The 27,557-nt window shown below is 40.6% G+C and overlaps 2 protein-coding genes across 2 annotated transcripts in view; one reads left to right on the forward strand and one right to left on the reverse strand.

Annotated features, from left to right (window-relative positions):
- The window catches only part of LOC149306281 (intraflagellar transport protein 140 homolog), an 82,931-nt gene that overhangs the window by 28,867 nt on the left and 26,507 nt on the right, over window positions 1-27,557 (forward strand). The gene's annotated exons all lie outside the window — the stretch shown is intronic.
- Window positions 1,406-27,343, reverse strand: LOC149306282 (transmembrane protein 204-like). The gene is made up of 3 exons (XM_089540490.1): window positions 26,309-27,343; window positions 17,027-17,182; window positions 1,406-4,369 (listed from the first exon to the last, which is right to left on the reverse strand). Exons 1-3 carry the CDS (start codon window positions 26,586-26,588, stop codon window positions 4,125-4,127), a joined length of 681 nt encoding a protein of 226 aa, XP_089396616.1. The 5' UTR covers window positions 26,589-27,343; the 3' UTR covers window positions 1,406-4,124.

Consider the following 27,557-nt stretch of genomic DNA (forward strand, 5'->3'; position numbering starts at 1 on the left):
GTCTTCTGGTGGCATGATGCATAGGAAAAACATAATTTGAAAATCCTCTGTTACAAAGTTAATGTATGTGTAATTTTTAAAAAACTAATCTACCTGAATAATTGAAACATCTTATTAGTAGACCTTTTTTTTATTGAAGAGTTTATCTGGCCATTCCATTACCAAAGCCACACATGTAGCTCAAATATGGCCTGGACTAAGAATAGAACGGAAATTTATCCGTTTCATCACTGGGATCAAATTTAGAGTTCCTGACCCTTCAAGAAAGTTGTGTGTGTGTGTGGGGGGGGGGGGAATGACACGTCAAAAGTTGCAGGCACCTTTTGTTTTGATCTGGGCACAACATAAACTGCACAGTTTTTGCAAACTGCTCAAGTGTCTTCGAACCTCTGCAGCTTTGCTGTAACAAAACTACACTTACAGTCCTATGTTGGGTATGTTTAGCCTGGAGAAGAGAAAGTTAAGAGGTGATATGATAGCCTTGTTTAAATATTTGAAAGGATGTCATATTGAGGATGGAGCAAGCTTGTTCTCTGCTGCTCCAGAGAACAGGACCCGGAACAATGGATGCAAGCTCCAGAAGAGATTCCAGCTCAACATTAGGAGGAACTTCCTGTCAGTAAGAGCTGTTCAACAGTGGAATGCATTCCTTTGGAAAGTGGTAGAGTCTCCTTTGGGGGTCTTTAACAGAGGCTGGATGGCCATCTACCAGGGATGCTTTGCCCTGAGTTCCAGCATGGCAGAATGGGGTTGGACTGGATGGCCCTTGTGGTCTCTTCCAATTCTATGATTCTATCACTATGCAGGTTTTTGAAAGGAAAAAAAACTAATCTCTATTTACAATTTGGGCAAATTTGAGCTACACATGTGGCTTTGGTATGCACCTCTCTATGCACCACTTCCTCTAGGAAGAATCACCACTAGATATCAGTCTCTTCCCATTTGTGGGAAGGGACTGCTGAATGCTATCCTATATAATTGTTTTTCTCTCAGAAGGATTCTTCATTGCCCATGCAGTCATAGTATGCTCATTTATTGCAGTAAATTCTCAAAACATATAGAAACATGTATGTTATCCCCCTTACATTTTTATCAGGTGCTTATGTGTAGTACCAATGTTGGCTTGAACCCAAAGAACCATGCATCTAGATTTCCAAGGGAATTTGATATGTTTCTTGAGTAGCAGAGTTCCATGACAATCCTCATGTAGTTTATGATATGCCATTTGGCATTCATCAGGCCATTTAGTAGGAAAACTAAATAACCCTACTAGAAATGCTCTTTTCTTTGGCACAAAAGATATTGTGTAGGATCCGGGCTATTTACTGCTCTCATGAGAATAATATAACTCCTCTCACTTTCTTCTTTGAGGCAGTTGAACATTCTCAACTTTATTTATATTTCTAATATAAACACAGTGATTCCAAATATTATAATTGAATTGGCCACAAAGCCACATTTTTTGTCTAATTTTACATTATTACAATATGGTTATTGTAGTATTAAAAGAAATAACATGTGTTAAATACTCTCATATTTTAAATCTTTTTAAAAAAAATTGCAGTTAATTAGAACCCATTGAATTTTCAGCAGACATAGAGCTTTTCCAAAAATCAAGCCAGGCAAACTGAAATAAAGCCCAATTTTTGAATATATAATCCCCTATATAGTCTTACCGAGCTGGAAGCAGCTTCTGTACGCTCCGGGATGCCCGCCTGTTTTGGCCCTAACTTAACAAAATGCTGACTGGATTGCAACCTAGTTGTTTAAAATAATTTGTATATCATTTTAATGGGGCCAGATATCTCAAATAATATTTGGTGTAAATGCTGCGCTTATTTGATCATTTGATGCAGGTTTTTCATACTTGAAATGTAATTACAGTAGTTTGATAGCTTTTAGAAATATCTTGGCAGTCACGACTGGTCTGAAGGAATATGTGCGAAACGGAGCACCCAAAAATGCCGGATTGGGACCAGATTCTATTTGGGGCGCCCCTTTATTGCTGGAGCTGGCGTTTCACCGGCTCCTGGGCGAATAGCATCTAAATGTCATGCTCACGATTCGTCCGGAAGCCAGCCAGCGTGTAATCGCTGGCACGGTTTCCGGGCGAATGGTGTGGCTAAATGCCATGCCCCCAAGCCGATGACAAGCCGGCTTTAGCAAGCCATCTGTTTCGCTCCAGAGTTTACTTTCTCTGCTTGTTTCGATATTTCACCAATATGTATCAAAATATATCAGTCCACCCACAAAAGCTAACAAATTATATTTGAAATAAAAGCCCCAGGATGATAATCTATACCCATGGAATGGGAACTATAATTCCAAAAGAACATTAAATGTCTGCAGGCCTTTATTTGCCCAGGTTGTGTTTGGGCTTAAGCTCATTCAACTTGTCTATGTGTTTTATATAGCACCTAATTGTGATGAAAATCAAGAGCCAGCTTGATAATTTCTTTTGTGAAGAAAATGAAATAATGCAAGCATAAAAATAAAGGACAGATTTCAAACTGTTATATATTACAAAAGTCTCTAAGAAAGAGACATTAAATATGAAATGACTCACAGGTCCATCAAACAATGTTCCTTGACTGCATCGAGTAACGTCTCCCATGGTTCTCAAATGTTTTGCTACATGGACTAATAGATGGGGGTGAACCTTGTTCATAATCTCCTTTCATGTGCCAGAAATGTCACTTCCGGCTTCTCCTAGCTTTCTTTCTATATGTCCTGTTTGACAGTGAACATTTCAGTGGTACACCTAAGTGTCGATTGGGTCAATTTTCATTTTTTGCATTCCTGTCAAATCAATGAGAAACAATACTTTTTTTCCTTCCAATAAACTAAATAGGCAGTATTGCCCACCATGTCCCTGAAGCTCCCAATACCTTTGATAGTTCATATCTTAGTATGTTACTTTAATTTCCCAAAGCAAAGTGGCATAAAATTTGAAAATACCCAGTCATCAATTTTGAACTGAATTATTGGTTAGGCTAGCAGAGTTGAGAATTGTGTGGCCATCCTGATATTCAAATGCAATCCCTGTGGCCTGGCAAGCATAGCCAATTGCAAGGAATGCTGCGAGTTGTAATCCAGCAGCATCTGGAAGGCTGCACTTTTCCCACTACAGTCACCCCTCCTAATTCACAGATCTGAGATCCGCGCCCTCAAATATACATGGAGAGGTAATTTCCTATGGCGAGCGCACACGGGGGCATACCCCATTCAAGCCTATGAGGATTGAATATGTGCAAGCCTCCATTTTCACAGAGTGGGCCAGAAGGGATCCCCCCAAAAAACAGAGGGCCAACTGGACTTGTTTAAACATAAGGGAAAGAGGAACTAAACATTTTTGCCTTGAGTAAGTATATATGTTAAACGGTGCACGTTACACAATGGTGGTCTTTAGGTACCTCTTTGCCAACAGTTTACTGGCATGTAAAACGTTCTGAAATATTACAGAAGACAGGTTTAAAATTATAAACTTTCATTCTTTTGTTATTATTTGTTGAAAAATAACCCTTTTTCACCATACCTGATAAATGATAGAATTATACCAATGGTTAGATTACATATATCTACAATTTTGGATGATTGTCTCCTCTTAAAGTAAATGTTGCAAAATCGCTGCAAATTATATATAGTGAGTGAAAACAGTCACTCAGATCAAGCTGTTATTCTCTCTTTAAGACTGTTCAGTTGTTGGTTCTGAAAAGGGTAACTTCTGTAGCTAAACCATTGCGCTTGTTCTTCCATTATTGGGTTTTTTTTACAGGATAGCTTTTTTTTTTTTTGGTAAAAGGTTGAGCTTGGACTGCATTTTCCCCATTTCCTACCCCCCTCCCTCAATTTCATTTGCTATATGTCTGCCAAAATTTGAACCACTTATCTTTAGACTGCCATTTCATCAAGACTGTTTGAGCTGTTAGTATTTTACACTGTACACCGGGAGGAGGCATGTTATATATAGATGTAGCCCATCCAAATAATAATGTTGGGCTTCTTTAATGGAAATGCAAACGTCACGGTTTTCTTCAATATTTAAATTAAATGGTGTATTTATAGAAAGCAATCCATTTTTCAAATCTTCTCTGGAGAGTTTTACCTCCGCCACCCAAACATTCTCAACATGGCGACTCAACATAGTCGTTCTCCAGCCCCCGTCGGAAGCGGGCAGTCAGGGTACGGCTGATAACAATGACTCTAGGTGCCATGCAGTCCTCCCGTCGGTGAAGGATGTTCCATATGAGAATGGCAGCAGCCAGTGTGGCCAGAAGACAAGCCCCAATGTTCAGGTAACAGGACCAGGACAGGGTAGTGTAGGGTCCTATACGATAGAAGGTTACCAGCCCAATGACCAGGACAAAACCTTAAAGAAAAATTTTAAAAATTCCAAATTAGTAACGTTCTTGCAGTATTGAAAACCATCTAAAAACAGAAAACTCGCTTTTGCAATAGAGTCTTGTATTTTGTCTAGTAGTGTTATTTGATTACTAGCTGTCCCCAGCCAGGCGTTGCTGTGGCTGAGTCTGGTTAAATGGAAAAGAAAGAAAAGAGAAAGCGCACGTTTCTGAAATATGTAATTTCACAATGTTTGTCGGTATACAATATTTTGTGTCATTCCATTGTCTGTGTAGATATAGAGATTGCCTGGTTTGCCGACTCTAGAAGACGCAACATATAATTGTCCATGTGAGAAGCAATCTGTGTCTAGATCTAAACCGAACAATGCTAAAGATTGGCCCTGAGCTTTGTTGATGGGGATTGCAAATGCCCATCGAATATTTAGTAGAGCGTGTGTTGCTGTTATGTCCAACAGATGGCGCTGTTTTTCCAAAAACACGTATTTTTACCTGTCACAGGTGTGACACCTATATAATAGTAGGTATGCATATATAAAAACATGCGTGTATTCAAATGGAACGTTGTGTCAAAAGTTCAAAGCAATTGGTGAAGAACTTTTGGAGATTTAAGATTTTGAACAAATGGATATTTACATTTTTACATTTGTATTTATATAGATAATTAGCGTGTGCTTGAACACCCATTCACTTTCCCACACACTTACCCTCCAAATTTTTGCACTACAAAAATATAGAATTCAAAGATACAGCCATGTTAGTCTGTAGAATAAGTACATAGAGAGATTTTGTAGCACCTTTGAGACTAACTGAAAGAAAGACATTGGCAGCATGGGCTTTCGTAGACTTCACACCAAATGCATCTGAGGAAGTAGACTGAAGTCTATGAAAGCTCATGCTGCCAATGTCTTTCTTTCAGTTAGTCTGAAAGGTGCTACAAGATCTCTATACAAAAAGTATAACTCATTACAACTTGTATATAATTGTTGGAACTAATTCAGACGATCAAGACACGTAACTGTGTGAGTAACCCCTTTAAAATGCATAGGCACATCTCAGTGCTGCACTGGGTTTTGTACATGACTTTTAACCATACTAGTGCAATGAATGCTCTCTTAAAAGATTTGATTTGCCATGGCAAATGTCATCTGAACCATAAAAGGAGCCACTCAGACCAGTGTCCTGTCCTGTCATGTCATCGATGTAGTTCTAGTTCATTTCAGGAAAGTGAATCAGGCATCAGATACATTTGAGAAAGCTGAATAGAAACAAGGTTATTGTGGAATAGGATTTTTCCTTCTCCGGGGAATTCCTTTATCTAGGGTTTGATCTCTTCCTGTGAAATGGCAGGAAAGTGTCTATTTTTCAAGTGCAAGAGCATTCTGTGTTTCTGTGGCGTATTCTCTCACTGTTTTGAACATTTTTAAGAATATAATTATTCCACTGTCACGTCCTGCTTCATATATATCGTAAATATCCGGTTATTCATGTTTAAGTGCTGAGGAAACTGAGGTGAGGAGACTTGTCTAGCCATGCAGGAAATCTGTCAAGGGTTCACAAGCAGAACCTGAAACATCTGACCCCAAGGTCTTCTGAATGTAATCACAAAACTATCCTCCTTTCCTATATGTCTGGCACCAATAATGCTCTGTTCCTTGACAAGCTTTAGGTTATTTTCTTTATGTTAGTTTCTCTTCCAGTCCTCTACTCTTGTGGTTCTAATTATTAGATGGAATGAGTTTATAGACCTGATTAGCCTAACAAGAATAATACAGAAATCAGTAAATACAGTTTGCATATTAAGAGATAAAATTAGCTTCTTTCCTCTCATAAACACTTTCTTAACCGCCCCACAACAGAAGGAATTCACAGAGACAAAAAGAACCCTTTGCAAAAGAGACTACAATAAACAGAAGATAAGAAACAGTTATAAGGAGCTGCAATATACCATTTTACTTGGTTTGTGGGCAAGGAGAGATCAGGCTTGAATAAGCTTGTGCACCCACTTTCACATGACTTGGTTTATGGATTAATGGTATTACTAGTAAATTTTTTATGGTCTGAAGCATGTATAACTGTACCCTAGAAATTATCAAAAGAGAACCTCAGGCTTGCTCTTTTCTGTAAATGAATCTACTAGAAGGGTGAGGAACTGGAGGCTCTGTGGCCAAATGTACCCCCGTGGTACTACCTAGAGAAAATAAAACAGTTTGAAATAAAGGATCATTGTAGCAGTAGGATGTATTCATACCCTTTTGAATACATGGGTGCCGGAGTCAGACCACTGATCTGTCAAGTGCGTTATTGTCTACACTCTACAGAAAGGTGGACCAACTTTTCAGATGATGGGCTGTAAGGAAGACAGGAGAATCCTTTGGGTATAGGGATGGTGGACAGTGGTGCCACATCACACCCCGCTCCCTCCTTTCATGGACCTCTGACGAAATGAACAATGATTCAAAGGAGATTCTCTGGTGTCCGTAGAACTCTTTTCCAGCACCGTGTTTCAAATGAATGTATTTTCTTTCTTCACTGCCCAGCTTTCACAACCATATATAGAAACTGGAAATATGATGGCATGGGCAATCCTAACTTTAGCATTCAGTTATATGTCTTCACACTTCGGGATCTTGTCTCATTCCTTCATAGCTGCCCTTCTAAGCCCTAACTTTCTTCTGATTTCTTGACTGTAAACTTCATTTTGATTAATGACTGAACCAAGGTATTAAAATCTTGAACTATTTCAGTGTCTTAATTGTCTACAGTGCACCCGTGCCATACGCGGGCACACTACACACGGTTTCCAGCTTACGCGGAAGCCGCACTGCAATTAAAGCAATGGCGCACGTGCACCATTGTTTCCATTGGATCCCCCATGTAAGGGGATGGTCCACTGTACTTTACATTCTGTAAATCACATGTGGTCATTATTTTTGCTTTCTTAATGTTCAGTTGTAAACCAGCCTTTGGAAGTTTCACCTGTAGTTGTTCCAAGTCTTTGCTGTTTTCTACTACTGGTGTGGTGTCATCTGCATATCTTAAATTAAATTCCTCCCATTTTAATGCTTCCTTCTTCTAAGTCTAAATTGGCTTTATGTATGATATGTTCAGCATACAAATTAAATACATTGGGTGATAAAATGCAGGCGTATTTCTCATTTCTGTGTTTCGTTGTGAAAGCTGGACAGCAAAGATAGCTAATAGGAAAAAAAATAACTCATTTGAAATGTGGTGCTGGACGAGAGTTCTGTGGATGCTGTGGATTGCAGAAAAGACAAATGAATGGGTCCTAGAGCACATCAAGCCTGAATTCTCTCTAGAAGCCATGTTGACTAAACTGAAACTGTTGTACTTTGGACATATCATGACAAGACATGCATCACTTGAAAAGACAGTAATGCTTGGGAAGGTAGAAAGCAGTAAAGAGAGAGGAAGACTGTTACAGATGTCTAGTAAGATGCTAGGTCCTAAACTGTGTTTGCTACATCTTTCTGAAGATGACAGTACTCCTTTATATAAAGACCTTCTGAGATTTTGTATTGGGGCAACCCAACTGGTAACATCTGAAAGAGGGAAAGATGGTCACAACTATTTTATCTCTGTGGCATATAAAATTCATATTTTATCATCAGTATGGAAAAATTGTCTCATAATATTTTATTGAGAAAATAAAAAGCTAAACCAGGTGAGTTTTATTTAAGTTGCTAGCCTTTTATGAAAGTATGCTAATGATGAAAACACTGACATTAGAATGCAGATAAACATAGGGTATTGGGGCTAAAAATGTGAAGCTTGAAAGGGAAGGATTAATTTGCAAATTTTGGGGTGATTTATGAAAGTGGAAGATTTGGGCAAGAACCAGTTTTACAGCATTCTTTTTTTCTCCTTTCTTTGTTCTAATATTAATTGCTGAACAGATAAGTGGAGCAACAGGGGACGAGACTGTGGTTATTTTTGTTTGATGTAATATTTTAACAGTTAATAAGTAAAGCTATAAAAATAAGAAGGGTTGTTGTTGTTTGATGTCTGCTGACCGAAGTCGACTGCAACTCATGGCAACCCTGTATATGAGATATCTCCAGGCCTCTCTATCCCCCACTACTCTGCTTAGGTCATAGAATCATAGAATCATAGAATCGTAGAGTTGGAAGAGACCACTAGGGCCATCCAGTCCAGCCCCATTCTGCCATGCAGGAAATCCAAATCAAAGCATCCCTGACAGATGGCCATCCAGCCTCTGTTTAAAGACCTCCAAGGAAGGAGACTCTATCACCTTCCGAGGTCTTATAGATTCAGGCTTGTGAGCTTCCTAGAATGGTCTTTCTTTCTTTCTTTCTTTCTTTCTTTCTTTCTTTCTTTCTTTCTATTACCTTCTGACTGATATGGCAAAAGGGAGAGTTCAGGCTTGATCTGTTCAAGGACCCATTTGTTTGTCTTTTTGGCTATCCATGGTCTTCTCAGCATTTGTCCAGCACCGCAGCTCATATGATTTGATTTTCTTCTTATCCGTTTTCTTTACTGTCCAGCTCTCACATCTGTACACGGTGATGAGGAATACGATGGATTGGACGGGTCTAGCTTTAGTGCTCAGTTATATATCTTTACTCTTTAGGATCATTCATTTAATTTATTATGGCAAATAGTCAGCATAATAAAAATTTTATGTGGATCCTCCATGGTCATTATTTTTGTTTTCTTTATGTTTAGTATCAGGCCTGCCTTTGAGCTTTCTTCCTTGACTTTCCTTAGTAACTGTTCCAAGTCCATGATTTTTCTGCTAGTAGTGTGGTGTCATCTTCGTATCTTAGACTGTTGATGTTCCTTCTTCCTATCTTTACTCCTCCTCCTTCTGAGTCTAAACCTGCTCTTTGTATGATATTTTCTGCATGATACTAAAAGGGTATTATGTTTATGTTTATGTTTATGTTTATTTATATCCCACCTTCCTCCCACTACAGGAACTCAAGACGGTAACCCAATTAATTAGGCTGAATTGTTTTTAATGTACAGCTGCCCCTCCTTTTTTGCGGGGATCCGTTCTGGACCCCCTCGTGAAAATGGAGTGTCGCATATATTCAAGCCCCATTGGCTTGAATATAGGCACAGGGGTTGCGGGGGTGCGCTTTGGGGTGCGCCCCATTCTTTCCCCCTCCATTCATCCCTCGCGCATAAGCGAGGAATGTGAGTCTAAAGATCACAAGAATTGAGGGAAGATTGTACATTAAATTAGGGTGCAGCCCTTCACCATTTAGTCGCCCTCCTTTGGACAGGCTCCAGTTTCTCCTTTTTGAATTGTGGTGGTCAGAACTGGACACAGTATTCCAGGTAGGGCCTGACCAAAGCAGAATAAAGTGGCGCTATTACTTTCCTTGATCTAGACGCTATACTTTTATTGATGCAACCTAAAATTGGATAGCCTTTTTAGCTGCTGCATCGCACTGTTGACTCATGTTCAACTTGTGGTCTACTTGCACTCCTAGTTAGTTAGCAAGATTTTTTCAGTTCATCTGTGACTAGAGATGGGTGGCGGGATGGCAGCTATGGGCCTTTTGACAAATGAAGAATCACTTCTAAATACACCCCAATGTCACATAACAGAACATTAGAAAACATCCACAGTCCTCAACCCTGTCGCTCCACTGCAGTAGAAAGGGTTCTTTTGTCTCTTATGTAGTTACTGTTTATCTGGAGTTGTTTCTCATGCCTCACAAATAAGCCAGTATTGGGACGGGGGGAGGTTTACTTTTCCGTACGGGAAGGAAACAGATAATAGATTTGTTAGGAAGAATTTAGGAGGGGGTGGTGTCAGTAGTTGCAGAGGCAAAGTAGGAAGGAGAATGTTATTTTGTGAACATTTGAGATTGGAATAATGAATTTCCTGTTTGACTGATCCTGGCAGGACCCCAGCTTCAATTTCTAAATCTTTTAAGCATATGCAGCTAATCCATCACAATTTGCTTCTGTGACATCAACTGTATAGATTTGTACTTTCTTTAAGTAATAAAATGATAAAACGGTTGAACATAATTCTTAGAAATTTACATCTAGACACACTGCCAGTAGAACCATACTTTGAAAAACTTAACCAGGAAAGGGAAAGGTTTGGTTAGGTTAATACGGTAAGGCTGTGTCCAAAGTTATCACAGATTTTTCACCTACAGTCGGCCCTTCTTATACACAGATTTTTTTATACACGGATTCAAGCATCCATGGTTTGAAAATGTTCAAAAAAAGTATACATTTCAAATATCAAACCTTGATTTTCCATTTTTTATAAGGGACAGGACACCATTTTGCTATGTCATTATATTTAATGGGACTTGAGCGTTCACGGATTTTGTTATCCATGGGGGATCTTGGAACCAAACCCCAGCAGATAACAAGGGTCCACTGTACTGGCAAAAAACTAACCCCAATGTCTCTTCAGAATTTTTGTATTTGTGTGTGTGTGTGTGTGTGTCTTTCAGCAGAGAACCTTCTAGAGGGAAATTTATGAGTGCAAAATTCCCTGTGCACAAACCTGCTTCCATTTTCTCCACACTGTTCTTCCAAAGCAAACAATTCTTTCCTGTAAGGTGTGAGGCTGTACAGTTCTAGCGCTGTACGAATCTCAGTGCAGCTGCCAGGGCAATTTTACTTCCTTTTCTCTTTCCTTCCTCCCTGCTTCCTATGATTTTATTTTGTTAGATTTTTTTTCCCCTGAAAAAGGATGCTCCTCTATCAAGGTCACAGGCAGCTGGGCGAAATAAAAGTGACACAGAGCTGGGGGCCATTTCAAGCATCAGTTTGTTGAGAGCTAAACAGTGTCTGTTTGCTTGCTAAGGTGCTATTTGAGATATTTGAAGTGTGATGACTGAAACATTCAGGGGTCTCTAAAACGTTGCATCTGTCCGTCGTGAAGATGGGGAAATTACTGTGAAGTCTGCACACTGTAAAGTTAGAATAAAAAGACAGCAGACTTGGTACTTTATATCTCCGATCTTAAAGTTTGTAGCTGCAGCACCATTATTTCCTTTTTGAGAAAGTGACACTTTCTATATACAGTTGTTCCTCCCTTTTCACGGACTTGGAGTCTGTGGTCTCGTTCGCAGGAGGGACAAGCGGGGAGGAATAGCATGGCAATGTGCGCCTGTACCATCATTTTCAAGAGGACTCGAATATTTGCAAGTCGCCATTTTCGCAAGGGGATCCTGAACGGATCCCCTGCAAATTGGAGGGGTTACTGTATTTTAAAATTTTATAGAAGGAAGAGTTTTATCAGCCTGCATGGGAAGTGATGCCTTCCAACAGTCTCTTGTCTATTTTTCTATCCAACTGTTAGAACAGGATCCTCCTAAGAAGAGTATGATGAACTCTGCATGCATGAGGCTGCACCAGAACTTAGAAAGGTTGGTGCCCAATTTTTGATTGTGATTGAGAGCAAAATAAAGTGCTAACCTAGAAATTTCAATCCACTTTATTTACAATCTTCAACCAAAGTATCTAAAAGATGTACTAGTATTAACTAGTAGAAACAAACCTACAGACTTACTAAAACATTTAAATAAAATCCGCTAAAATGCAAATACACATAGACAGGCAGCATATTTCACACCAGATGGCAGACACCTAACTTCTAGCATCCTTTTTCCAACATTTAATAGTAAATTTGGCCCTGGATAATTTGTCTGTGCATTATAATAACAGCTGCACAGAATCATAGAGTTGGAAGAGACTCGGTTATTTGAGAGTCTACATCTTCAAGCAGTAATATTAAGTAATAATCCTGGGAATTTCTGTAAAATTGGATAGATTAAAGAGGAACGCACACATTGATAGAATTGGCAGTACAATATGATATGCACAATCGATTCAGCTGAAGCATCAAAAAATATCCCATTCTCATAAGGGAGCTTCTTATATTTTCCTTCTAAGACAGCAGAAGGAAGGATGTTGAAACAGGCAATGGTGAAGGCCACCCTCAGTTTAGGTACAGTTAGCTTGGTCAAGTAGGTTGGCCTAGAAATTTTAAATCTGGGTATTTTAATTTAATTATTAAAACTTTTTTTTAAATCTATTTGATCAGGAATCTATTAGTTTTTCCCACACATAGCTACCATACAGAGCAAAGCAAAACATTCCAGCATCTTTCCCATCTGAACAGAGAGAATCACTGCTAAAAGCAAACTTTGAGAAAACAACGTCCTTTGTTTTCTGCCTGGAAATAGTTATTTTCAGTGTAAGACTTAAGTTCATGATTGGTAGACATAGTGACAAAATGTTGCATGTCACTGTTGTCTTTCCATCCTCACGTAAAATCATAGAATCATAAAGTTGGAAGAGACCACAAGGAACATCCAATCCAGCCCCATTCTGCCATGCAGGAACTCTCAATCAAAGGACCTCCGACAGATGGCCACCCAGCCTCTGTTTAAAGGCCTCCAAGGAGGGAGACTCCACCACTCTCCGAGGAAAGAGTATGTTCCACTGTTGAACAGCCCTTACTGTCAGGAAGTTCCTCCTAATGTTGAGGTGGAATCTCTTTTCCTGGAGCTTGCATCCATTGTTCCAGATCCTAGTCTCTGGAGCAGCAGAAAACAAGCTTGCTCCCTCCTCAATATGACATCCCTTCAAATATTTAAACAGGGCTATCATATCACCTCTTAACCTTCTCTTCTCTAGCAGGGATGTGGCTAGGATTTTAGGAAGGGGGGGTCCAGACTAAGTGCCACCATTATAATGGGGCTTGGGTGCAGCGGCACAGCAGCACACACCATTCATTTTTCCAATGGAAGGGGGGGTCCGGACCCCAAGAACCCTCCCCCCCGGCTACGTCCCTGTCTCTAGGCTAAACATCCCCAGCTCCCTGAGTCGTTCCTCATAGGGCATGGTTTCCAGACTCTTCATCATTTTAGTCACCCTCCTTTGGACACACTCCAGTTTCTCAATGTCCTTTTTGAATTGTGGTGCCCAGAACTGGACTAGATGTTCTTTAGCTGCACAAGAGAAGGAATTCAATGGTCCAGTTAACCCTAATGTTAAAAGCTAGTTGATTATTCTCATCGCATGATGAGTCCAAGAATCCAAATCACAGTGCAGACTTCAGTCTTAGTATTGTATTAGTCATTCCAGCTCTGATATCTCTCTCTCTCTCCCTTTCCCCTCCCGCTGCTGAGAATTTCAAGGTTCAGCTTGCATAACAGGTAATAGCAGGCATTTCCTTCTCCTGTGTCGGGATATCCTGGCGCCCTTCAGTCTCTCTCTCTCTCTGTTTAAAACAGACTGTAGCAAACAAAAAGACTCTAATCTAAAATTAGCAGTGTGATAGAAGAAAGGCACACGGCTGTCCTCTGTACTGTTTGTCAATGAAACAAAAAAATTCTAAACAGGGCCGGAGTGCATTTCCTCCCTATGAAAAACAGGGGAGTGTGGTTTTGGTCAGCAAGAGGATAGAGCAATAGGAAGAGAGCTTAAAGCTGCTTTTCAAGAAAGGAAAGTACAGTACAGGATAGTGGGAACGGGGTTGAAAGGTTTCCAAGTAGTTTAGTTTACTTAAGTGTGATTAGATGGTTTGCACAGCATGGGAGAGACATATTGTTAACATATTCTTTTCAGGACCTTGTGTAATGGGGATGGAAATTGGGTTTGGACCTTTCCAGTTTACGTAGTTTACAGGCAGCTCCAGTGGTTAGATCTTGGAGCTATCATACAACAACAGCAACAGTTTTCCAAGTTCTAAACTAAGGGGCTCTACCGACCAGCATCATGGTGCAGCCCTGGTGCTGCATCTAGATGATGAAGTGCCAAAAGGGCATCAGGAAGCCAGGCCGCCATGGCTATGACACCCTTTACAGGGTGCAAAAAGGAGCCAGCTTTTCTGGTTCCATTTTGTGTTCTCTAGAGGCCGGATTGGTGCCGCAGCGTGTGGTTGCTGCGGCACCGATCCGGCCATTAAAGGGGCAGCTGGATGCCACCCATCTGTCCAGGCCCTCTGACATGGATAATTTTATGGAGCTAGAAGTCTCACAGCTTTAATGCCCTTTACAGTTAAATCCCCTTCCTCAACTAAGGTGAAAAAAATGTAAATATATACAGTGCCATAATGACAGTGGACACATACATTTTCCCCTTGCAAGGAGGTCCCTTGTCTTATAAGTGTCCGCTGGTTACCATTAACTGTTACATCTACATGTTTCTTTTTTGCATCAGTAATTCGTGACCCTGGTGTTGTATTCCATGCAAAACTGGTAATTAAGTAATTGCCTGTGACAGTGATGCATTAAGCCAGTGATGACCAAAGTGGGCAGCATACTCCTTTGGGGGCTGTGGGAAGATCCAGGGGGCAGTGAGAAAAAAAAGGGGCAGCAGGGGGGCTTCAGTCAAAGTATTGGTGCGTCAGAATGACAAGGGGAACCAGTGGCCTTTAGGACTGTGGTGAGGATGATAAAGATTGTATGAAACTTCTTTTTAGGATCCCTTAAAACCACCATGCAGCTTCACTGATCACTTTGTGCACTGGTGTCTCCTGATCTTTGCCTGCCCTTGTGAGCTCACTCCCCTAGTTGCATCTTTCGCTAGTAGTGGCAATGACGCTTGGGAAACTCTTGCAAGGCTTGGGCGCCGGGAATCACTTCTATGGCTTGAGGTAGCCCCATTTTGAGACTGACTGACTGGAGCAGGGAGCTTGTGGCGATGCAGGACAAATGGTGGCAAAAAGGAGCGTTGAAATTTGGGAAGCTGTTTAAGCTTTGCTGGGACTTGGCTAGCAGAATGGAACTGCATGGCTCTTCCTACTTTCTTTCATTGGATAGGCTGAGAGAAGAGGTGGCAAAAGAAACAATGTTGGAGGGGGGGAACACTAAGCTTTGTGGGGAAGGCAGATCTCTGGGGGGAAAGAGGGAGTAGGTAAAATCTCTCCCTTTCCCCATCCATGGCAATCTCTAGTCCAGAGCCTGTAGGTTCTGTAAATCCCCTACACACATACCAGCTGCATTCCTCTCCATCCTGACAAAGGATTGAGAGTCTTTCATTGCCAGGGAGAAGCTTCTCCCTTTGCACCCATTTGCCCTGGGAGCCGCAGCCAAAAGGCCTCTCGCCTGCATTGGTCCTTGCTGCAAGGCCAGCATGGGCGAGGGGTTTCTTGGTCCCTGCTCAGCCAGCTGTTTGGTTGCTGCTCCCAAAGTGACAGGTAGCAAAGGGAGCAGTGATTGAGATTTGTTGTTTGGAATTTGCAGTAGAACAGTAGACCTAATGTCAGGGAGAACAGGCTGAAGCAGCACTAGATTTGTTACCTAAGAGGAAAGAAGGCAGTATCCCAAAAAAGTTTGGGGACCACCTCATTAAGAAATTGATGATTATAAAGCACTGATCCTCTTCTACTCTTTCATCCATCCAGCCTTTAATATGTGCACAAATAGTTATGCCTGATGGAAACTTGTAAGTTCTTTGGCATTGTTTTCCTTTACTTCATCCTTTACATCCTTCATTATATACCCCTAAAGTTTACCTTTGATTTATCCACGGCTCATATCAAAATCCATAATTTTGGCCCCAAAACTTGCCCTCGACTTATATATGAGGTCGACTTACAATTGAATATATACGGTAAATCCATGTCTTACATCAAGTTACACTGAATGCTATCAGATCTTCTGAGAAAGGAGGTGTGAAAACTGAATAATGGAACATACCAAACAATTTCAGAAGAAAATCAGCCTGTGCTTTATAGATTATGGAAAAGTCTTTGTCTAAATCATGAAAAGTTTTGGATCACTCTTAAAGAAATAGGTGTGCACAACATTTTATTCTGCTGATGCATAACCTGTTCTCAGGACAAGAGGTTGCCATCAGGACAGAATATGTAGAAACAGAATAGTTTTCAGTTGGCAAGGGGATCAGGTAAGGCTGCATTTTATCATCCTGTCTGTTTAATGCTGAATTGGTTTAATATTTTTCTGTATCATTCATTTCTACACCATCAGTAATTAATCTAAATTCAAACTGTAGTCAAGAAATCAGAAGAAGACCGGGGTTGTTGCCACGTTGCAGAAATAAAGCAGTTTGACACCCCTTTACTGCCATGACCCAATGCTATGAAATGTTGGGGTTTGTAGTTTTGTGAGCTATTCAGCCTTCCCTGTCAGAGAGCTCTGGTGCCCCACCAAACTGCAAATCCTAAAATTCCATAGCATTGAGACATGGAAGTTAAAATGGTGTCAAACTGCTTTTGCAGAAGGACTTCTATGAAGGAACAAGGTAAGATCCTCACACCTGAAGATATTGGCTGGAATCCTGTCAGTTAGTCCCAGCAAGAAACAGGTAGGGTGATAAGATGCAGCCTTGTCTGACCCCTTTGCAAATTGGGAACCATTTCTGTTTCTCTGTGTTCTGTTCTAATGGTAGGAAAGAATTCCCACCATTTCAAAAAGAAAAAATACTCCAGAGAAAACAAACTTGAGAAAATGGCAGTAGTCACAAATGTGGTTAGGAGTTTGTGTGACTTTGTGCCATGGTACCTGTAAAAATATGGGCATTGTCTTTGGCAAAAAGGCAAGGATATATTGAATAAACGAGTCTAATTATATGATCTAAATGTGCCAAGAGAATAAAGAGTGTGAATCTGCCAATACTTTATGGTTCAGGTTCACATGGAAGTGTTTAATGAGCGGTGCAAAAGACCTACTTACTGGCAAGTTGGAAAACAGCAGCTATGGCTTCTTCCCACAATTGTGTATCCTGAGAAATAATGGGGAGTTCTACCAGACCCATCATGAAGAGAAGCTGACCAGCTGTCAAAGCGACGGTGGCGATCATGTTACAGGCCCGCATCATGTCAAACTGCACTGTGAAGAACAAAAGTTGCAAGGGCATTATTAACCGAGCACAAAGAGAGAGCAGGGAAACAAAAACCATTACCTGTCCTTGCAAATTGCAAAATATTGTTTTTGTTTATGGTTTAATTTATATCCTGGTTTTTTAATATGTATGCTACCCACTTTATTTATGGAAAAACATATTTTCAATCCAGTGAATACAAATGGATTCTTCCAATTAAAAAAATAAAACAGTTCCACTTAGAAAGAAAATACCTTCGAATGAAATTTTTACCGATATTAATCAAATTTGCCTGCTCCTTGCATTTGAAAGAAAAAAAACCTGATGCACTTCATGGCATGCTCTTTATGGTGCAGTACACCTGAAAAGGGCAGCCTGCCGGCAGCCTAATTTTCTCCAGACGGAGGACCGTGCAGTTGCCATGCGGTCCCTAACCCTAGTTGTGTCGCCGCCACGTCAAAACGGGCCCGTCTGTCCCAGTCCCGTCTGAACATTCACTCAGGCTGACTAACACCAACTCTCTCTTCCCATCTTCCTTTTGTACGTGATTTCTTTAGAGAACATTCTTGACACAGCTACAGAATTCTGGAAAGCAATAGATATTCCGAGAATGTGGTGGCACAACACAGACTACCCTAGCATTTGGTGCAGCTATGAACGCAGCTTCTGGAAGCATGTGTAGTAGCAAGAAATGTCATGTGGTTCCTCCCAGCCACTGAGCATCATTCACTTTCATGTTCTCGCCATGTGCAGAAGTAGCAAGCACTGAGTACATTTTTTCCTATTAGTTATTTTCATAACTTATTTTTTTACTTTTGTTTATTTTTAATGGAAGTGGTAGGTTAGTACAATTAGTACTCCTTCCTTCCTTCCTTCCTTCCTTCCTTCCTTCCTTCCTTTCTTTCTTTCTTTTTTGGAAAAGCTCCTAACAGTTTTCTTTGCTTTCCAAGCTGAGAGGACATTGCAGCTCCATGGGGTCTATGGACCACAAGTTAAGAACCGCTGTTAATAGACAGTATTTCAAAAGGTACTCTGATAAGAGTTAAAATGTATATATCATAGGTGGTAAAGTGTGCCCCTCCCCAGAGGTCATTGGCTCCGAACTTCCAGCATTTTTAAATATTGGTTTCCTTGTAGGGCAGTGATGGCGAACCTATGGCACACGTGCCAGAGGTGGCACTCTGGGCACACATGCTGTCGCCCTAGTACAGAGTTTGCCAGAGTTTTTTACTAGAAAGCCAGAGGGACGTGGCACTTTGCAATAAATAAGTGGGGTCTGGGTTGCAGTTTGGGTACTTGGTCTGTAAAAGGTTCACCATTGCTGTTGTAGGGTGATAAACTTGGAGTCCAACAAGCTTTGGAAGTCTGCACTGTACACACTGCTAGTGGAAGTAATCATTGGGCCTGTACAGACAGGCAAAATAAAGCTGCTTCTGGTCACTTTGGAAGTATGCTGTTTAAATGATGCATGTGTCCTAAGAGTTCGGAAGCCACGCCAAAGCCTGGATTGGAGCGCAGCTTTGGTGTAGCTTCTGGACTCTTAGGATGCATGCATCATTTAAACAGCATACCTCCAAAGTGACCTGAAGCAGCTTTATTTTGGCCTGTCTGTATGTGGCCATAGATACTCTTCCAATAAACCTGAGTAACAGGACAGTTCCAACAGCATGGATCATATCTGTATCTAAGGTTCCACACTTCCATTACTCAGAACTAACACTCAGTACATGCCTTGTTTGTTCACTATGAGTTTCACCTGAACAGGAGTTTATAGTGAGCTGAACCCCCCCCCCCCCCCCCGCTGTGTCTTGACCTTAAATGGTACCTTTTATTCTTTGTTTTCTATACACTTACAAGTGTTATTTCTCTGTAGCTTCTTGTATGAAATACTCACAGGTCTTAAATGAATTAGTTAATTAGTACACTTTGACATAGTGGTTTGAGTGTCAGAGTAGGACTCTGGAGACCAGAGTTCGATTCCCAGCTTGGCCATGAAACCCACCGGGTGATCTTGGGCAAGTCACATTCTCTCAGCCTCAGAGGAAGGCAATGGCAAATCCCCTCTGAACAAATCTTGCCAAGAAAACCACACGATAGATTTGCCTTAGGGTTGCCAAAAATCGTATATGGCTTGAAAGCACACAACAACAACAAAATAATATATATATATATATATTTCACATCTCTATTCATATTGTTTAATTTTATGTCTTGGCAAACATCTGTGTCTGCCATGCATATTTACTAGAAATCAGTATACTCTGGCTTATGTTCCCTGAAATAATCTGTGTGTTTTCCTTATTTTTCTTTTTAAAAGGATTTCCTGTTTTTATCCTTTCCCTTCCTCTCCCTCTAGGATTCATAACCACAACTGTGCCAACACAACATCATATCATATTGCTCTTCTCAGGTAGACATGTTTTGCCATATAAATGGGAACAGTTGAAAGGAAAGTTTTCTAGCACCAAAGTTAGAGCCTCAAGCTCCATGGTGCAGCTGGGTTTGGTTTTAGTTTTTTGCCAACTATTGCAGTTAGAGATTTAAAGCATACTTAGGGCCTGAACAGACAGGCTAAATAAAGCTGCTTCGGGTCACTTTGGAGGCATGCTGTTTAAACTGGAAACCACGCCAAAACCACGCTCCAGTCCTGAAGAAGTCTGGAGAGCCACAGCTGGCCACCTTTCAGATAGGCAGCTATGTTTCATAGCTCAGACATAGAGGAGAAGTTGGAAAAGTAATTTTGGACTACAACTCCCAGAATTCCTCAGTCATCTAAAGGCCCAGACAAATCCATAATGACTGTAATTTTTCAGCCATACAGGGACTAGGGTGTCTGAGTGATTCTGGGAATTGCAGTACAAAAAAGTGGCATGGTGCAGAACAATAACTCTTGAGATGGAGCACATGCTTTGCATTCAGAAGGTCCAGACACAGTTGCTGACATCTCCAGTTTAAAAGGTTGGCTAGCTGGTGATGGTAAAGTCCCTCTGGCCCAAAAGACAGTTAGTTGGTTGTTGTTGTTGTTGTGTTCCTTTGCATCATTCCCCACTTATGGGAACCATATCATGGGGATTTCTTGGCAAGTTTCTTCAGAGGGGGTTTGCCACTGCCATCCTCTGGGACTGAGAGAGTGTGACATTCCCAAGGTCATTCAATGGGTTTTCATGGCCAAGCCAGGATTCAAACCTTGGTCTCCAGCATCCTAGCCCAACACTCAAACCGCTACACATATACGCTAGGCTAAATGGACAAATAGACCTGCAGTATAGCTATTTTCTATGTTCTCAATACAAGGGTGAGAAATCTTCCCTGCATATAAAGTAAGTATCATTCATTCTCTGGGGGAATCCCTCTCTGGCATCACTCCAGGAACCACCATGCTTCCTTCAAAGCTCTGTCATCTGCTGATCAGACAGTAATGGAGACCACTACTGTAATTTATTCATTTCAGTGGGGATTTATCAGTAGAAATCGTATTATGTTTAAATAGTATGCTCAGATTAGGCAATACTGAATTTACTTGAAGAACTGCGGAGTTAAGCAAATTCAAAACCACTGTTGTGTAGGACTTTTGCAACCAAGCTTTTCAAAACTTTCCCATAGTGTTTTTCCCTTGGGAATGCTATTTCAACAAACCGTTTCTTCTACTATTCTTTGACATTAAAGAAGTTTAAATTAGTGATAGACATCCGTACCTCAGAATCCTTTGTGCCATTGCAAACTCTCTAAAAAGTATTCAGCGATTTATCTTTAACACTTCAGGATCTTGCTTTGTTCCTTTATACCTGTCTGTCCAAATCCTAGCCGCCTTCTGCTTTCTTGACAGCAGTCTCCATTTTGACTAATGACTGAGTCAAGGTTTGGAAAATCTTGAACTATTTCAGTCTCAGAACTGTCTAAAGTTATATAACTCATTTGCTATCATTATTTTTGTTTTCTTAATGTTCAGTTGTAAACTTGCCTTTGCACTTTCTTCCTGGACTTTTTTCACTAATCATTCTAGGTCTTCACTATTATTTTCTATTACTAGTATGGTATAATTTGCATTCCTTCAGTTTTCAAACCTCCTTCATCTCAGTCTAATTCTACTTTATATATGATATGTTCAATGTACAAGTTTAACAGATTTGTTAAACCAGATAGTTCTGCAAGGAATAAAAGGTATAATAATGATGGATTAAAATACCTTCTCTTCTAAATAAAAATAATTTAGTGGATGCTTGGAAAAGAAAGTAAGGGATTATACCTTTTATTCAGGTAGACATACCAGCTATTCCAGAATAGACCATATTATCAGAAAATATTATTACAGAAATATCAGAAATACCTTTTGCCCACGTTTTATGTTCAGATCCCTCCTTAACAAGACTAAAAAGGGGATCAGAAATAAAAAGAGGTATGAAGGGAATATGGAGGTTACCTTTGAATAAACAGATAGTGGAAAATATGAGATGACATAGGTATTGGTAGATTAATTATATGTTGTTATATCACTTGTAGTCTCTGTTGATTTGTTGTATCATATTCCTTTTGAAAAGAGGATGCTTGTATGGAGAACATTCTAGCATTTTTCCAGGGTTTGAATGTCTCTTCTCTAAAATCAGTGTGTATTTCACTTTGAGCAGTTTTTCTGTCAATATTTCTAAAGGTATGGTGCCCATAGATCCTAGGATCATAGAGTTGTATGGGTCTCCATAGGCCAACACATCCAGTCCCTCCACTCAGTGCAGAAAGTCCAGCTACAGAATCCTTGAAGGTAGCTGTCCAGCCTCTTTTTGAAGATGTTCAGAGAAAGAGACCCTGCCACCTCTCTGGATAAGAAAATCCTTCTGATGTGCATTTGAAACTACCTTCCTGTACCTTTTTCTGCATGCAGTTCAGAAGGGCTGGGAATGTATGGACACAAAAATCTCAGTACTGAATGAGTGCCTCCAATCCCTGTTCCCCTCAAAGCTCTAGTTTTGTATTCTAATATGGGGGAAAACAACAAGGAACTTGTTGGAGATTGTTAAGGCATCCTCCTTTGCCCCGACTTTTTAACAGGGTTTTAGTTTTAGTTTTTAACTGTTGTTTTTATGAATTGATATTGTGTTTTAATATGTTAGACTGTTTAATAATGTCTTAAGGGGGGGGAGGGATAAAGTGTTTTTAATTGTCACATTTTATATTTTACTGTTGTTAACCACCCGGATTGGTTTGCCAGAGGGCGGTATACAAATAAATATTATTATTATTATTATTATTATTATTATTATTAACACAACTTTTTAATGCCGATGACACAGAGTAACATGTGTTAAAGTGACCCCAATGAGCTATGCTATGGTAGTGTCATAGAATGTGGTAGTTTAGTAGATACACTGGTAGTCAGGAGAAAAATTAAGACAGTCTATTCAAATCTGCTTTTGCATAAAACTAGATTCCTGCAGTAGTCTGGACAGCTTGCATGGTATAGTGGTTTGAGCATTGGCCTTAGGATTCTGGAGATCAGAATTTGATTCCCTGTTCAGCCATGGAAACCCACTGGGTGTCCTTGGGCAAGTCACACGTTCAGAAAATTCCATGATAAGGTCGCCTTAGGGTCTCCATAATTTGAAGACACTCAACAAGAAATCATAGAATTGTAGAGTTGGAAGAGACCCCAAGGGCCATCAAGTCAAACCCCATTCTGCCATGCAGGAACTCTCAATAATTATCTTCCAAAAGCTGTGCTTCCCACTATGAGTGAACATTGAGCATAACTCATTTCTATGTCCTTTTAAAAGTGGAAATCAGTTGTACTTTTACTCTTTCTGACAGTAGTCATGTAGGAGGAAGCCAAATGTGTATATCTTTTCATCTCTTCACTTGCTTTCATTATATCTACATCTCTATTTGTTTCTCATGAGAGTTGATATAGAAGTATAAGGAGCCACTAAATAGTTCTGTTGCCATCTTTTCGGCTGCCAGGAACAGCAGAGAACCTCTTATGTCACTAAAGCCTATTTCTCAAGATTTAGTAAACTTATCTTTGGTTTGTACTAGTTCAGACTGTGCCTGAAGGTTTGGGGAGGTTAATTCTGTTCCTCCTCCTTCGCTTATGATTTAAGAAATGGTGGACATAGAAAGCCACTATGCCAGAGAGAAAATGTAGTATAATCTTCTCCCTGACATACTAATTTTCTCAGTGCAGGAATAATGTTCCTGAAGGAGCATGCATTCTTTTAAACTTCAACTGCTGACTTGAAGTAGCATCATTGAATTATAGTTTTGCAGAGATGAGAACTGTATGTTGTTAATTCTTGTCAATTTTCCATTTCGTCCTTAATCATTCTACCTCTTCCATCTTGCAGCCTGTTTTTTTCTACCCTGGCTAGCAGAATCAAAATTATGGCTTGTTCTTTATTCACTTTGCTCAGTCAAAAGTCAATGTACATGAATCCACAGATTCAAGCATCCACAGCTTGAAAAACAAAATCCAAAAAGCAAACCTTGATTTTGCCATTTTATATAAGGGACACCATTTTCCTACTCCACTGTATATAATGGGACTTGAGCATCCATGGATTTTGGAATAACAGGGGGGTTGCCTTAGGGTTGCCATAACTCAGAAATGACTTGAAGGCACACAACAACAAGAAGAACATTATCCTGCTGGTAAGCTACCAATAGCAACAAAGAAAAGTCTGATCTATACTTGGAGTAGAATGAAGAAGTAGAGTGCAGAAGTAATCTGGACAGTAAGGAGTATCCTACTTTTTATCTCACCAAAAATTCCAGTGCTGTGTTCATTAAAACCTCACTACTGAGAGACAAAGATGACACTGATCAGATTGAAAACCGGTTTTCCCATTTCTGTACACTGTGAATTTTGTATTAACCCACACTTGCTCTTGTATCAGTGTGCATATCTGTTGAGCATTGGCTGTATACCAAACCTTACCAGACCCATGCTATCTGTGTTACTGTACAGGTCTTTGTCATGCAGTATCTGTTTTTTAATGCATGAGGTTTGTAAGGGTTCAAGGGTGGTCTCAAGAGCCTCTGGTGCCACACTGTTCTTCCTCCCACATCTTACCATCTCAGAGGACATCTTAGCAGAGAAGCCCAGGCTTAGTTTGTACAGAAGTTATTCAAGACTGATAGATGCAAATGAAATCCTGCCGCATTAAAGAAGCAGTCACAAAGAAGCAGATTTCTGCAAACAAGACGTAATTGATGCTTGAAATTCTCCACTTTGAGATGCAGTGATAGTCACTAGTTTATATGCTTTTGAAGGATCAGATAAGTTAATGGGCCAAAGATACCATACATTTGTTAGGGCTTGAAAGCTAAGCAGAACATCCCCATCTAGCTAATGTTGCCAGATATCATATTTCCGAGAAGCAAAAGCAATGGGGGCTATAGTCTTTATTGATTGGTTGTGGACTGCCCAATAATCTCTGATTGGCTATTCTGGAAAACTGAATGATGTCTCTTTGTTTGATCTAGTGGACTATTTCTTGTATTCCTAAAATCATTTTCTTCTTTGTCCAGTCCAAGTACACAAACTAGGCAGCTGCACTTCCTCCTAAGCATTTCCATTATCGTAACAGGAACTGTCTTCTCTAATTATTTTTCAGGGTTGTGATGGGTTAGTTTTGTCTATTTATAACAAAGCTTGGCACAATTAATTTGAATTAGAGCTGCCAGATGTTCTGTAACAGATGTTCTGCAAACAAGTGGCAGTTCTTCAGCTGAACGGCAAGGAGTTAGAGCATAGCTTTTAATAAGCTGAGCCAGATCTTTCTGGAGGAAGATTTAAATCAAGATAGAACACCTTTGTTCTTGAAAACCACATCTAAAAATATTAAAGAACAAATATCCAGATTTTTATCTGCTGCAGTTATGAGAGACATTTTCTTCTCTCTCTCTTTTTAAAGTGAAGCCCAGATTTCTCAGTGTTCTAACAAGACAGCAGCATCAGTTTGTTCCCAGATGATGCAGTGACATAAGCGGTTCAGTAACAATAGCAAACAATAATATAGGATTGTTCTCTTCCCACTTTTACAGCCATTTTAAATTCTGGAGTGAATCCTGACTCACCTTTCCAGTCATATGAGACAGGCATTGGATAAGAGAGAATCTCTTTCAGAAATCTGGGCAAATTGATTGGGTTGTGTATAACAGAGATTGGGATATTCTCTGAAGTACCTCCTCCAAATTCAAAATTTGGAAGAACCTCTTTCTGCTTCTTGGGCCTCAGTTAGATTTGTTGTTGTTGTTGTTGTTGTTGTTGTGTGCCTTCAAGTCATTTCAGACTTATGGCAACCCCAAAGCAAACCTGTGGTTGGGTTTTCTGGGGCTGAGAGTGTGTGACTCACCCAAGGTCACCCAGTAGATTTAGCTGCTTTTAAAAGTAGTTTCTGCCTTGCTTGTTCTGAGTTACAGGCTGGAGGGATACATAGTCTTTGGGATAGCTGTCTTAAAGGAAATCGTAGCTCATTACGCCTCTTCTTGAGAACTTAGAGAGCTACTCCCAGTCAGGCTAGACAGTACTGGGTTAAATGGACTAAATATTATGCACTGGTATAAGGCACCTTCCTATTTGATCTGTACTGTGGCCACATCATCTTGCCCAAGCGATCATGTTGCGTGTTTACCATTCTTGCAAAATATTGCTCCCTAGTAAACTGAAAACAGCACAGGTCAGGGTATGTATCTCACTGAGTTTTGCATAGTTTTTCTATGAACCTCTGAAGGTGCAACCAAGGAGACCTGTTTTGAGCAGAAAATCTGCAGACAGATTGGAGAGGAGCTTCTTACTCCTTTCCACTCTTTCAGTTTTTAAAATCAGCCAAGTGATGCAATTTTTCCAGCCCAAACCTGCTGCCTCTTTTAGCATCTTAATCTTTTTCTTGCCTAGATGGGTATCAATGTAACAAGGTACCAAACCTTCCTCCTTTTTGTAGCATCTTATTCTTTTTCTGGCCTAGATGAGTATCAACCTAAAGGGGTACCAAGAATCCACAGCACCTCTGGTATTCAGCCCTTTTCAGACTGAGCGGTGATAGAAGAAATACTTCAGAGAATGGAGTTTTGCCATGTGTTGCATGCCAACATCTTAGTGGTGCTGTCTGTGTAACATATGATAGATGGTAAGAAGGAAGACTTACGTTTGACTGTGCTACGGGATTCCTGGAATCCAGCTGGCTCTGTACCCCAGCCCAAGGAGTCGCATTCACGTTCTGCCCCTTGCCCATGCCTGGCACCTGTGCCTGCACCACCTTTTCCCTTCTCTGACAGCCAGCACATCTTCCACAGCCCCACACTGCGCTTACGCCCATCCTCCAAGGTCTGGTACACCCAGTTGGGGGTAAAGGCAGCAGCATTGTTGAGGATAAGTGAGACCAGAGCGACCAACACAGCTGTGGCTACCAGTTTCTGGACAGTCATATCTGACTGTCATCCACTGCTGGCAGACACTCGTTGTAGAAGATCCAAGAGTCCCAATCAATTGTAGTGCATTGAATTAGGACTGTAGAGGGAAGGTAAGCACAGGAGGCTGTTATGGATGGCTAGAGAACATCACCATTCATTCTCAAAGTCAGCTGCTATGGTATGTCTGATCACACAAAGAAATAGTAGGCAGGAAAAATAAATCCATATGAAAGGAGCAGGCCTGACGTTTCCACAATGCTGTGTTTCCAAGTGATACTTTATCCACCTTCTTGCACTTTGAGCAGAGCCGAGCTGATGACAAGCTGAAAGGCTTGCATTTTTCTGGAACTTGGCTTGTAAAATGTTGAGGTAGGGAATGCTGCGTTCTTGGACAGCTTCAGTTAATATGCTTGGTAACGTTGCAGGGTACCTCAGCCCTCTGGAGCACAGCTGTGAGAAGAGGCTGACACCCACATATAAGAGTTAAGCAGCGAGACCTCTGAAATCGTGCAGCTCTCCAGGCTCAGAACATCCCACAAACACGCTAGAATTTCATTCTCATTGCCAAAACAAATTCTGAACACCACCAAAAAATGCAACGTTATCTCCAAGGAGCCCTGGAAGGCTGGTGTATTCCAAGGCAATCTTCTCCACTGTTCTTGTTCTTCTATATATCTCAGACCTGTGAGCAATCGAAGCAGGAAAACTGAATCTCTGCTCTAAGGAAGTTTTTCCCTCCTGTCTCTCAATGGAGAGAGGAAACAGTTGTTTTTGTGGCTGTTTTTGGTGAGAGTCAGGGCGTAGCCGATTGCAACAAACAGAGCCACTGCCACAGCAGTCAGATATGAACAGGATGTGTTTCCTGAAAGGAAAAGACTGACGAAGACTTCCAAAGTCCCAGTCAATCTCTGTCTCTCTCCACCCCCCGTCCTCGTCCTTAATACCAGTTACCTCCCTCCCTCTTTTCTCTTCCTCTGATTCCCA

Source organism: Sceloporus occidentalis, unplaced genomic scaffold, assembly GCF_023333645.1.
Source record: "Sceloporus occidentalis isolate IW3139 unplaced genomic scaffold, rSceOcc1.0.p SCAF_10, whole genome shotgun sequence".
NCBI lineage: Eukaryota > Metazoa > Chordata > Lepidosauria > Squamata > Phrynosomatidae > Sceloporus > Sceloporus occidentalis.